At 39.7% G+C, this 12789-nt stretch overlaps 1 protein-coding gene and 1 long non-coding RNA gene across 3 annotated transcripts in view; one reads left to right on the top strand and one right to left on the bottom strand.

Moving 5' to 3' along the window:
- LOC140224680 (uncharacterized) overlaps positions 1-12789 on the bottom strand; it is a 378383-nt gene that overhangs the window by 147125 nt on the left and 218469 nt on the right. The gene's annotated exons all lie outside the window — the stretch shown is intronic.
- Positions 1-12789, top strand: part of rl (Mitogen-activated protein kinase rl) — a 158530-nt gene that overhangs the window by 28676 nt on the left and 117065 nt on the right. For both annotated transcript variants that reach the window (XM_019043681.2, XM_019043673.2), the window contains exon 2: positions 2021-2147. In XM_019043681.2, the coding sequence (XP_018899226.2) occupies positions 2021-2147 (127 nt within the window). The remainder of the gene's footprint in view (positions 1-2020; positions 2148-12789) is intronic.

A 12789-nucleotide genomic window follows, 5' to 3' on the forward strand; every position in this document is an offset into this window, starting at 1 on the left:
AAATTAAGGAGGAGTTTATCAATGTTCATCAGCTTGCATTACTATGAATCGATGTACATCTCTCACACAAATTTATCACTCGTCTGTGCGCCACTCTTTCAGGTTATATGATTTCGCAGAAACGTCGGTTCAAATCTCACGCATGCAGCATGCACCATTGCATTACTCGAATGAAAGTGATTTCACAGAATGATTGCATTTTAAAATGTTGTGTCTTATTTTGATTGAGGCAACAACATTATTAAAAGTAATCGCTTTCAATTGAAACGCTGGATGCAGAAAGGGAATTTCTTGGTTGCGGTGTTCAGAATCTCTTCTGACGTTTCATCCATTTTAATTAAAGAAGTTGTATGGAATTCATTTAAACTTTCACTGAATTTTCTTTATGATTTTATAATGCTGAAACTGAAAAATTTCAGAAAATTCACCCAATAGTTTCCTCTCTAAAATATAAATTAGCAGCGGAGATTCCAAAACATCGCAACCGAGAAATGTTCTTTCTGAACCTAACGTCTCAATTCTGCTTGAAAAGTTGAAACTTCTTTTTCTTCATTTTTCTCGCCCCTGCTTAGTAAGTTTTGATTTTCGTCTATCCGTCTTAAAAATTAGATGAATTCCCAACCATCACATAAATTATCAGACATTGTTTACGGAACAATAGGGATGTTGGACGATAGACTCTTAGGAAAGTGCTAAATGACAGCCGAGAGGGCCCCTTTTTATGATCGATTTCTGCCTTCATTCGTCCTTCGGGAAAAGGTCAACGTGGCGCGCTTCAAATTTTATTGCCCCGGAATAACGAGCGCTTCGATATATATTCTCTGCACTCGTCAAAAAGGTCAATACTTTGTTCGGGCAACCGATCTTTTTAACAAAAAAAAACTCAGGATCTCCGTTCTAAACGTATGATTTGATTGAAAGCTGACATTTAATTTATTAATGGACCGCATCTAGTAGGAAGGAACCAAGCATCATTAGTTATTGCCAGAAATTGGGCAATATAATTTTCTACAAGAGAAAATTTGTGCGGATCTCTTCGAAAATGTTGAGGTATTTACTTCGCACCGTGCAGAAAATTCACTGAAATTTGTACAAAAATCCGCATACAACCGTTTTCATGTAAATGATTAAATTTTCCAAAGAAATTGTGCTATAGCTGATGTGGCTTGGTTCCTTTCTGCTTCACCCGGTCCAAGTATTCATCAGACCCATTTATCTGTGCGATTATCTTCGTATATCTGAAGACTAGCATGATACTTATGAAGTGCAGTTCCTCAAATTTTGAATTTTTTCCCTTTAATTAATGTCCGTCGATATATCGATTTTTAGATGCAGTGTAATTAATTGATGCTTTCTTATCAGAAAGTTACGATTTTCAATCAAGAGCATTTTTATGATGTACATCACTGAAAAGTTTGGGAATTGGTAGAACTTTAACACGCAAAAACGTTGGAGTCAGAAAACTTTGAAGCACAAGACAGCTTTGTCGCCCTGTGTGTGTAAAACGTATCAGGGTTGATTTTTTTCGATTTGTTGGTTGCCAGGTCGCCCTCCTAAGTTATTGCTATAGACTACGTGATCAGAAGACTTCAATTTGCAAAATGGGTTCCTTCTTTCGGGTGACTTAGGTGTGACTCTTGACTCGCATCAATCAACTGTTGGGCACCTGTCAACTTATCCCTTGAGATTCCAGCTTCTCTGATTTTTGAGAGCTGCTATGAGCGAGTGCACTTTCTATGGGGTGATCTTCTGCGGCTCAAACTCCCGATTTATACGTCAAAAGCGTGGAGAAACGCAGTAACATTTTGAACTCATAAAACCATGTATATTTTGCTCTGAAAAGTGATTTACTTTTTTCTAAAATTGTGTGAGATTTTTCTTCTCACACTTTGATTTGGGCCTACTTTAGCTTCCTTTCCAATTGTTTTTTCTCAGATTGAATATTTTTCATGTATCATGTTTTTCCTGTCTTTGCAAGCGGATTTTACTTAAACGTTTTGGTGTTGTTATTTTGTTACAGATCTGCATTTGACAATGTAACAAAAACCAAAGTTGCTATCAAAAAAATTTCACCTTTCGAACATCAGACCTACTGCCAAAGAACGCTACGGGAAATCAAAATCCTCACAAGATTCAGGCATGAAAATGTAAGTTCATTCATTGTACTTTTCATTGTGAGTTCATTCATTGTAACTAATTGTGAATTTTATTACTTTTATTCGTGTTCGGTTTTTTTTCGTGACACCATCTTAACAATATTGCAAGACTTACTTGCCCGTTCACCAAAGAATAATCAAAATACTCAAATAATTCACGTGAAAAGAATGAAACAAGTATAGAAGTAGGAATGAGTGTAAATTAGGTACTATTTTCGAAAGTTTTCACTTGAGCTTGAGAAGAATCATTAGACATTACCATTTGCTTTGTCGTTAGTATCGCGAAATCGCCTGTAAGTGTTAATGGTTCAATCGGAAATTCCTGGTGTAAGTTGGAGCTCTGTAATCAAAAATACCAATATGAAAATTAGAGTTCAGCTTGAAAACTCAGGATTTTGAGTAACCTCAGTATCTGTAAAATTCAAAGAAGGGATTGGTTCTACAATGCACAGTATGGCTTACCCGAGCATTTCTAGAAAACTGAGGTAGAATTGAGCTCTTTCACTCTGAGAAGTAACCCTTTCTGAAAAGTTTCTTCCTGCCCTCCTCAGGTTTGAGTGCCATTTCGCTAACAAATATTGGATCAAAGAAGAAGTTTTAATGTTGACGAAATGGAGGGGTGGCTGTTCTTGACGTAAAAAATGGCCTTACTTTTCGTGATTAAGTAACGGGGTTTTTATTTTTCAGATCAGGGTAAATCTTAATGTTCAGCGGCAGTATACCCCATTAAAGCTTTTTCAACAGGCTGAACATATAAATGAGTTTTCTCTTCTTTTTCCCTGTCTAAATGTTTTGATCAAACACGCACCAGACATTTAAATTTATCACATGTCTTCTTCCTCTTTTGATTTTTATGTCATTATTCACGGATAGAATTCAATAAGTATGAAATTGGTAGGATGCGCAGAGCAATATAAATTCGCGCAAATCTAAAACATTCTTGGAGAATAGGCTAAATTAATGGCCCGCCCCTAGCTTTGTCGATGCTGAAAGATCATATATGAGATTGGAAACTTTTCGATCCTTTAATAGTAGAGTGTTAACGTAAGGAGACCTTCACCAAAGAACATTCCGTATCCAGACCGATACAAACGCCATTAAGTTTCAGCGAAGAAAAGAAAAATACGGAAAGAATTTTCCTTTTTTTCGAGTCTGACAGTTTTCGTTTTCGGAACAAGTCATTCCAGTAAAATTCACTGCAGGAAAGTCAAGCGACAGAACCTGAGAAGACCCCCACCGAAGAGCATTCTGTACTGCTAAGCTACGGAAAAACGCCGCATGCACATTCGAGAGTTGCGAGATTTCCTTCAATAAAATGGTTATTTTTGAGGAAATGTATGGATATTTTTCCTCGACATTTTCAGGAAACTTAGGTAAAGTTGCAAACAACATTATCAGAAAAACTGGAAGAAAAATATTCATAAGTTTACCAGGAAATTCGTGTTTTGTAAATGGAAATTTGGCAACGTCTGCAGGATCATACGGCGTTTTTCCTTAGCACGGCAGTGTACCCGGACCGATGCGAATATTTTCAAGTTTCCGTGAAGAAGAAAAAGGCGCTGAGAGTCGGAGGAAAGCGAGATAAAATGTTACATGCACGTTTAAGTGTTAAGTGCAGATCAGAGTTTTCGACCCCTCACGATCCATGCCAAAGCTCGCTTACACCCTCGCCGCGCTGCGAGATCTAATCGGCGGCTAATCCCCTCCCCCACCTGTTGCAACCCTTTCACCGCGGATTCGGAGCCATCGGAACTTCGTGACGTTATTGCGGGTGCGTGCCCGTGGAGTCGAAGCGAGACTTTTCACACTTGACCCGCGTCGGGAAATTCCAGCGTTTCGTTCGGTTCCCCGAGTTTTTTACGCTCCATTTGTGTTTCGGTCCGCGAGAGGGCGCGATAAATCCGACGAAAATACTGCTGTGCTCAGCGTTTCCGGCGAGCTGGAAACTTGAAAAGTCCGAAAATGGAGATGTTGCATGCGTGAGGGATTGGCGATTTGACCATTGATTCTCACGTAAAAGTTCGCGAGAAACACGATGGTGCCACTGGTTTTCTCTGAAATCATCTCCCAAGCTCAAGGAAAGCTCTCAAAGTGAGGCCAAAATGGAGGCGATATCTACATCAAAACAAACTCTCCATGCAAAGATCAAATACATTGGCAGTGTTGCCGTGTTTTCAATTTTAGAGTCCCCAAATAAAGTGGCAACCCTGCTAATGTTTTTGCTCCCTATCTTTGCATGGAGAGTTTGTTTTGATGTAGAGGTGGACTCTCAGGGTAGGGTGGGATATTCTCTCCATTTTGGCCTCACTTTGAAAGCTTTTTTTGATCTTGGGAGATGATTTAAGAGAAAACCAGTGGCACCATCGTGTTTCTCGCGAACTTTTACATAAGAATCAATGGTCAAATCGCAAATCCCTCACACATGCAACATCTCCATTCACAGATAAAGTCAGAGGTATCATTGGTTAAGTGAGGGCCGTATTCATAGTCGTTCTTAAGCAGTTCTTGCCCTAGGAGGCCTGTATCGCTATTACCTGGAAAGTAAAAACGCCTTCATCTCCGTGCGTATGCAACATGGCCATCCGTGGAGGTCGAACAGTTGTATCCAGGCGTTATGATGAAATTCTCTTACTATTCGTCGCATGTAGTATTACTTTGACTGCAGTAATTTTGCGACTAGGATAGGACCTCTCGGACCTATACTTATTTGGTATCACCCACAAAAGCATCTACCTGCTTTGAAACACTCGTGACACATGCGTTTTTTGTAAAATGAGCCGAAAATAAAGGTTCCCTAATGCAAAGTGTAGTTTTATTGAGAGTTCTTTGATTGTTTCTATTAGGGTCGAATTCGCAGTCGTTCCTTAAGTTGTTCCTTTCCTAAGGAGGCTCCACATGGTTAACACCGTGATTAAGGGAAGATCAAGGAAGCCCTTAACATCGCATTACGTATAAAATAGACAATTGCTGCAAACCTGAAGTGAAATATTGTATTATAACTCTGGAAGTGGGTATATATTAGGGATTACAATGATTTGCCATCGCAAAAAGTACGAAGTACAAAAGAAATGTATTATGATTTTGACAAGTTTTAAGGTAGGTTCAAACCCATACTTCAAATAATACAAAACTTGGGAACTATTTTCTTTTTTTCCAACGCCTCGTAAAGATTCTTTTCAAGAGGTTTGATACGGAATTTTACTTGAAATTCGCAAAAATCGTCAATTTCATCAAGCTATGAATGAAGCCTTTTTAAACGGAGGTTTAAGGAAGCTTAAAAAATCAACAAGCCAAGGCTTAATCATAGATTGAAAGAATTATCTTCAATTTTCTACTTCTAATGTGGCAGAAAAAGCATTTTTAAGATCTATAAAAAAGATTTAATCCTCCCCTTTAGAAATAAATAAGTAAGGCAATTTAAGGTTTCAAAATAGGACTTATTCACATTGTACACCATGTGGGACAGCTCCCAAAGAAAGAAGCTGTCGAAGGATCGAATATGAATAGAACATAATAGAAGAAAACGGATAGAAACCCCCGGCAGAAAATCCAAACGCCGATAATTGAAACTCGACTGTAATTTCATGAAATCTCAGAACTTCAAGCGATATCATCTCAGCAAACGAATTCTCCCATTTCGAAATCTAAGCGTTCATTCCATCCTCTAAATAGAGCCCCGTCGATTTTTCTCGGTACGTGCCAGTGGCGTGGCGTGAATTGCGATTTATCGATTGTTATGCCATTTAAACCTATGGTAAAGAATCGATTATTAAAGTGTTCGCTGCGAACACCCTATCTATCGATCCTTTTCCATAGATTTAAATGGCAGATCATTCGACACATCGCAAAGGACGCCACGCCACTGGAACGTGCTGAAACGACGGTGCGCACACTTGTCTCGGCGCTTTGTCCGAATGTCTTTTAATCTGTGGCGCGAAGCGCGATTGAGTTTATTCGGGTACAATTAAATTGATTATTGTTTCGTTCCCGTGGAATCCTGTTTTTGTTCCCGGATTAATTTCTCCCCCTCGCGATGATTGGACGAGGGACGGATGGCGAGTGAATTCGACCATTACGAGCCGGAACATGGAAACACCTCCGTGACAGCGAAGGCTTGTTTTCCAATCGCCCGAAGCACTCGAATTCTCCGCGTGTTTTATTCGCACGACCAATATAGCACGCATCGCTAAAAATAAGCCTGTCCTGGGAAAAAGTATCTTCTGGCCGTGTTTATAGTCGTTCCTTCGATCAGCTTTTTTTCATGTTGTTTGCAGTGCGACCAAAGAAAGTTTAAGGGGAAAAGTATCTTATGGCTGTGTTTTTAGTCATTCCGTAATCAGCTTTTTTTCATGTGGTTTTACAGTGCTATTCAGGAAGGTTTAAGGGGAATCAAATATAATAGTGTATTTTCTTCGGAAAATACACTAAGAGTATCTTATGGCTGTGTTTATAGTCGTCCCTCAATCAGCTTTTTTTCATGTGATATACAGTGCGACCAAGGAAGGTTTATGGGGAAAAAGTATCTTATGGCTGTGTTTATAGTCGTTCCTCAATCAGCTTTTTCCATGTGGTTTACAGTGCGAATAAGGAAGGTTTAAGGAGGTCTCCATTATATCATCATCGTAAAGATGAGTTATGCAAATTTCGACTATAATTCTCCTTGGCGACTTTAGAAACTCATCGCGTTGCTCAGGATTACTCATGATCATTTTTATCACTAAAACTGCATAATTTAATGGACCACTAGACAAGGTACAAAATCAAGCATTCTAATATGTGTTTCTTAATCAGAATTCCACGTAAATACACGAATATTCTTCGTGATATTCTGGTCAAGAAACATGTATCAGAATGGTTAAAGTCGTTCCTTGTCTGGTGGTCCATTCCAACGTAAGAAGAAATTTTGGAGGCTCTTAAGTAGCGGACACATGTTTTTAATGGATCAGCAAAATCAGCGATTAATAGGTCTGATACAGTGGACTCTCGATAATTCGAAAACCTCGTTAATTCGAAGGAAAGTCCGTTTCCCTAGGAAATCTCTAGATAATTCGAAGAAAATCAATGTATTTTTCTCCCCTCGTTATTTCGAAATTTTTAAGCTGGCTCGACCCTCTATAATTCGAAATTGCGACGAAAATTCTCTTCGTAATTCGAAGTGTGGGAAGTAAATATGGTCCTCTCTCTATTATTCGAAATAAGGCGGTACATTCCCTCTACAATTCGAAGTCAACTGTTTATGTACCTGGGTGTCTGAAAGAGCTGATAGGATTGTCAAAATGTAAACATGTAATTAATAATTTTAAAATTAAATATAAATAATTAATACTTAATAATTACTTAGTGTAATTTTCACCTCCGTAAAGAAATAAACTGATATATTTGGTTCCTTTTGACGTAAATCCGTCCATTTGCCTCTCTACATTCGAACCTCTCTAATTCGAAATCCCTCCGCATGAATCTCTTTAATTCGAACTCTCTTTATTTCGAAACCTCGCTAATTCGAAGAAAAAATCGATTCCCTTCAATTTCGAATTATCGTGAGTCCACTGTATCAAATGATGGCAATAATGGTCCAGCATCGAGATCGGAAGGAAAATAATATGCGGGTATTTTTGCGAAAACGGAAAGTCAAAAATTTGAAAAAATTATATTTGTGCAGGAATGTTGCATTTACTCTTAAGATCCGACGTTCCATCGATTGTGTGCTCCGAACTCGATGCGGCACGACAGTCCCGATATCGAAACTTGGCCGATTTGAAAACGCCTTCAATTGTGGCGTGATACCTTCCGCATTCCGGAGAGCACGAATAGTTGTATCACCGCGCCTTACCAACGCGACGGAAGATTAACATGGAAGAAGCCCCCACTTCCACGCTGGCCTCGTCGGTTTTTCTTCGTCATTTATGCAGTCGTAACCGCATAGTTAAAGTGCGCTCCAGTTAGGACTGTACTTAGCATTGTTATTTTCAGAGGAGGACTAAGCAAGAATAAGTGGCATGAAATAAAACGAAATAATGGGAACTCTCACGTGGTTTGGGAGTTTCGTTGTCGATACTGGTATTTTTCCTCGACCGTTAGTTTTAAGCTCCAAAAACTGTCCTACTCTATCGTGACGTTTGTAAAGGCTTGACATTTTTCGTAAAGGAGCTCAACCAATGGAACCTTCCCCGAATGACATATGTATTTTTGAGGAATGTTATGCATATATTTCCTTGATATTTTCAGGTATTTTAGATTTAATTGCTAACTAAACTGTCCGAGAAGTTTAAGGAAAAATACTCACAATTTGCCCAGTAAATTCAGTATTTATTGAAAAGGATATGGTACCGTCTGAAGGCTCATACGGCGTTCTTCCTTAGCAGGGTGGCATGACCCGTAAGAAAAAAATAAAAGATTGGAAATTTCAGCGGAATATTTCATGAAATTTCACGAGGCTGTGAAATATTTCAGGGGCTAAAGTATGCAACCCGCACTCAAACTCAAACAAAATTTAAAAAATTCACAATTTTTACATTTTACAAAACATGTAAAGGAACCGGTATTTTTCGATTCTTTCATACATTTCTGAAATTCCATGAGATATTTCACGTGAAATTTCAGGATTTGGATTTTCATGACATATTGCCACCCTGTTTCTTAGCACGGCAGACTCATTCCTGGAGCATCCAAAAACGAGATGGAGGTCTCCAACTAAAAGAGACTTTCCAGCGGAAAGCCGAAACGCTTTTCCGTCTCCGCAAAGCGAGACTCATTTCCTTTTCCCGCGCGGTTTTCCGTCGAGTTTCCTCGGCTCGCTCTCCCGGACGCGCTCGAGTTCGCCCGAAACAAATTATCGGAGCCGAGCGGATCGCTGTTTTGTTTTCGGATTAATTTTCCTCCCCCATTAAGATTAAACGGAGGGGGCCTTTTTCTCCTTTTGTCGGAAATGCGCGGAGTTTTATTTTCGTTGACCTTTGCTCTCCCGCGCCTTCTGCGATTCACGAATCGGCCAATCGAATTAGCCGTGGATTTCGGGATCGCGTGGCGCTGCCAGGCCGGCGCCGAGCCAGCCGTTGACAGATCGTGCATTAAAATTCGGATATTTAACATACACTGAAAAAAAAACTCCAGCCGTGGAAGCCGTACTTACGGGCTTATAGACTACCGCTCGCGTTCCGGGCTCAGAGGCCGAAAGTTCTGGGGGTATAACCCGGAGCTATATAAGCTACGGCTCCAGCACCCGGAACTTCCAGCCTCTGAGCCCGGAACGGACGGTATGTCTCTATAGCCCGTAACTTTTTTTCCTGTGTAGCTTTAAATCGTCGTTTTCCTACGGAGGAACGTAACCCTATTCCAGGGTTGCAAAATTGACTCGAACAATTCAATATTTTACGAGAATAAACCTACACAATTCTCGTTGAAAGTTCGTCTGAATTTTGCATGAGATCAGAAGAAAAATAAATGAAATTTTCAGTTAAAAATTCCCTAGTTCTTCCGGTAAAAATGCAATTAGCGCGGAAAGGAACGTAACTCTATTCCAGGGTTGCAAAATTGACTCGAATAAGTCAATTTTTACGAGAAGAAACCTGCATGATTTTGTTGAAAAGTTGTCAGATTTTTGCGTGACGTCAGGATAAAAATTAGTGAAATTTTCAGTTAAAAATTCTCAAAATTCTTCCGGTTAAAATGCAATTAGCGCTGGAAAGAACGTAACGTTATTCGGGGTTGCAAAATTGACTCAAACAATTTGCAAAATTGTCTCAAACGATTCCATTTCTTACCTGAATAAACTTGCATAATTTTCGGTGAAAATGTGTCTGATTTTTGCATGAGATCAGAAGAAAAATCAGTGCAATTCCTTCCGGTAAAAATGCAATTAGCGCGGAAAATGTGACAACATTGTGATGTAGTTATGTTTTTTCGTGAGGAAAACGACGAAATTGAGGCAAAAACGATGATTTTTTTCAGCACAATTCGGCAACAACTGGTTGAAGGGCCCAAAGGGCGCCTGGCTAAGCATAACGCTCGCGGCGCTTCGACCCACTTTCTCTCTGGATGCTTGGCAAAATATTATTCCTGTACCCGCGTATGCGTACTCTTCTCAGCTCGTGGGGGAGGGGGGAGTTATCCCCCGAGTATTTCTGCGTCTCGAGGCGTCCGTGAGGGAGGGAACCCCCTCTCGTTTGTTTTGAGAACCTGGCGAAATGAAGGAAAATGAAGTCGGCCATGTGTTGCGGGTAAACAGACGAGTCAGGCGTTTAGTGAAATGAATGGGCGGATAGTGGGTGCTTCGATGTACTTTGTGGCACGATATGATCGGCGGTATCGAGGGGGAAAAATTCATTTGCTTTTCCTCTTAAAAAGTGAGGGGAAGAAAAAAATTCCAAACGGTGGCAAAACCAAAACGTAGGTAGATTCCTTCGGTTTTTAAGGCTGAGAGGAAGACAGATGGAGAATTTGCATGCAATTTTTTATTGCTTCATCTGCAAGTGCTTGAAGAGTTGATTTTACAGACATTTTTATAGTTTTTTTTTCTGATATGGGAATCAGTGTAAAAATAGATTTAAAAGTGAGAAAATGCACCGCCTAGTGACGTCATCTGGCGGCATTTCCCATTTAAACACACGTATTTTAGCAGATTAGATAATTTTGTCTTATCTTCTCCAATAAATGTTCAATTCATAAACCAAAGGCATCCCTGTGTTCAGTTCACTCAGAAGTTTCCTCTTAAACACGAAATTCATCAAATTTCAGACACCTGGAAATTCTCTATTGACTGCATTTTGCAATGCGATGGCTCAAGTACGAAATTACTTATCTCCATTGCGGTGCTTCAAAATCTCTGCTCATATTCTAGTTTTCCGAAAAGAAACAAGTCAACTATATAGGTTGAATTTCTACGGAATATTTTGCTCACAAAGCAGAAAAATCCGGGAAGTTTTCAAGAAATTAATTCGACTGGCTTTTCAAAGAAAAAATGAAGTGAAAGACAAAAGTCTGTGACGTTGCAAACGGAAATACGTGGTTTTGCACTTCGGCCATCGAATTACTATCTCCAGCTCTAGGTCATCGATAAAAGCATCCATCCGCATAGGAAAAGTGTCATTTACGTTGTCTCTAAAATAAGTCAGAATATTAATTTACTGTCTCAAAGTGTAGTCCAAATATCCTTAAGGTGATTCCAAGTGATCTAGGGAAGGCAACTGCCACCACGTAGCGCTGCTACGTGAGTGAGTCTTCAGGAAGGAATTGTCGTCGCCACTTTGATTTTTATGAAGGAAATCGATCCATAACGTGTAGCCGCATAAATTCTGAGCACAATGATACCAAATTTGTCAAGAATTATTGCAAAAATATACCCGAAAGTACGGGAACGGATTTTACATAGGGTATCGTAATGAGTAAGAGAGAGATAGCGATATGCCGATGTCAGCTGCATGCTGCATGGTTGCCGTTGCGGTTGCCCAATTCCTACTTTTGGGTTGCCCCGTGGATCCCCTGATTGTTTTGATTTCGTTTTCTGAGTTCTCACTCTGCGAATAATTAGACTGCTGACTATCGTATTAGAAATGCAATAGTGGAAATATTCATCCGTGTAAGATGTGTCGTAAAATGTGTCAACTATCGTTTTCGCGACAAGTTTGAACCAGATTTGTGCTAATACCATAAATTATGTAAATTCATTATTTGTTTCATGTTTGTTTCCATACAAGTTTAGAGGTTAGCAATGAACAGTTCCTTTGCCCCTTGATGTAGATACATAACAATATTTTTTACATCGGATGTTTGACACTGCAAAAGCAGTGAACCATTACAAAATTGTGATGTCAGGTAATACAGCCTCCCACTACCTTGTTGTTTCGAATTCAGGTGTATCGATGATACTTTGCCAATGGTTTCGTTACAGCACTGAAAACCTAACAAAGAAAGTTACGCAGTCTTTGATTCAACCCTCTTTCTCCTCCCCAATTCTATCTTTCGTAGATGCCTTTACAAGCCTCTGAATGTTTCATAGAGTGCCTGCTTCAAACTTCCATCCCGACTGTGATCTTCCTCATAATGGTCGTAGAACGTCCAAATAGTTGGCCAACTTATTGAGTGCGGAAGAATTATTCCATCCATTAGACCTTGAAAGTAATTGTAAGAACGAGGATGGAAAATCCTCCTTCCCATGTTGAATGCCTGACAACTAACTTACTCAAGTAGCCCGATTGTTGAAACTTTAACTGGCTAAGTCAGCAAGATAAGACAAGATATTGCCCCATCTGCGCTGCGTAATATATCGATTCCCGATTCTTGTTGTGCCGACATAAATGTAAATAATCAGGCTGCTGATCTACCATTCTAACTGAAAGACCTTATAATTGCAGAGTGAAATGACAGGAGTGGATTTTATGTGTATGTGTGATGACACTTAGTGATCACAGGTGTCGCGAAAGGAAAAGTGGAGACAGCTCTGTGACAGAATTCATGTTTCTTGCCATAAGAGATAGGAGTGTAGTGTTGGGATGATCCACTGATCTAGCAATGTGAAATTAGTATTAGGTATGATAAAGCTCAGAAGAACACATTGGTCTGTCCTGTTCTGTCCTCAACATCATGTGATCAAGAGTGTTTTGGGGTCTTTCCAAAGGTCAGTTCGTGTCCTCTCAAT

The sequence above is a fragment of the Bemisia tabaci genome, chromosome 5, assembly GCF_918797505.1.
Source record: "Bemisia tabaci chromosome 5, PGI_BMITA_v3".
In the NCBI taxonomy this organism is placed as follows: Eukaryota; Metazoa; Arthropoda; class Insecta; order Hemiptera; family Aleyrodidae; genus Bemisia; species Bemisia tabaci.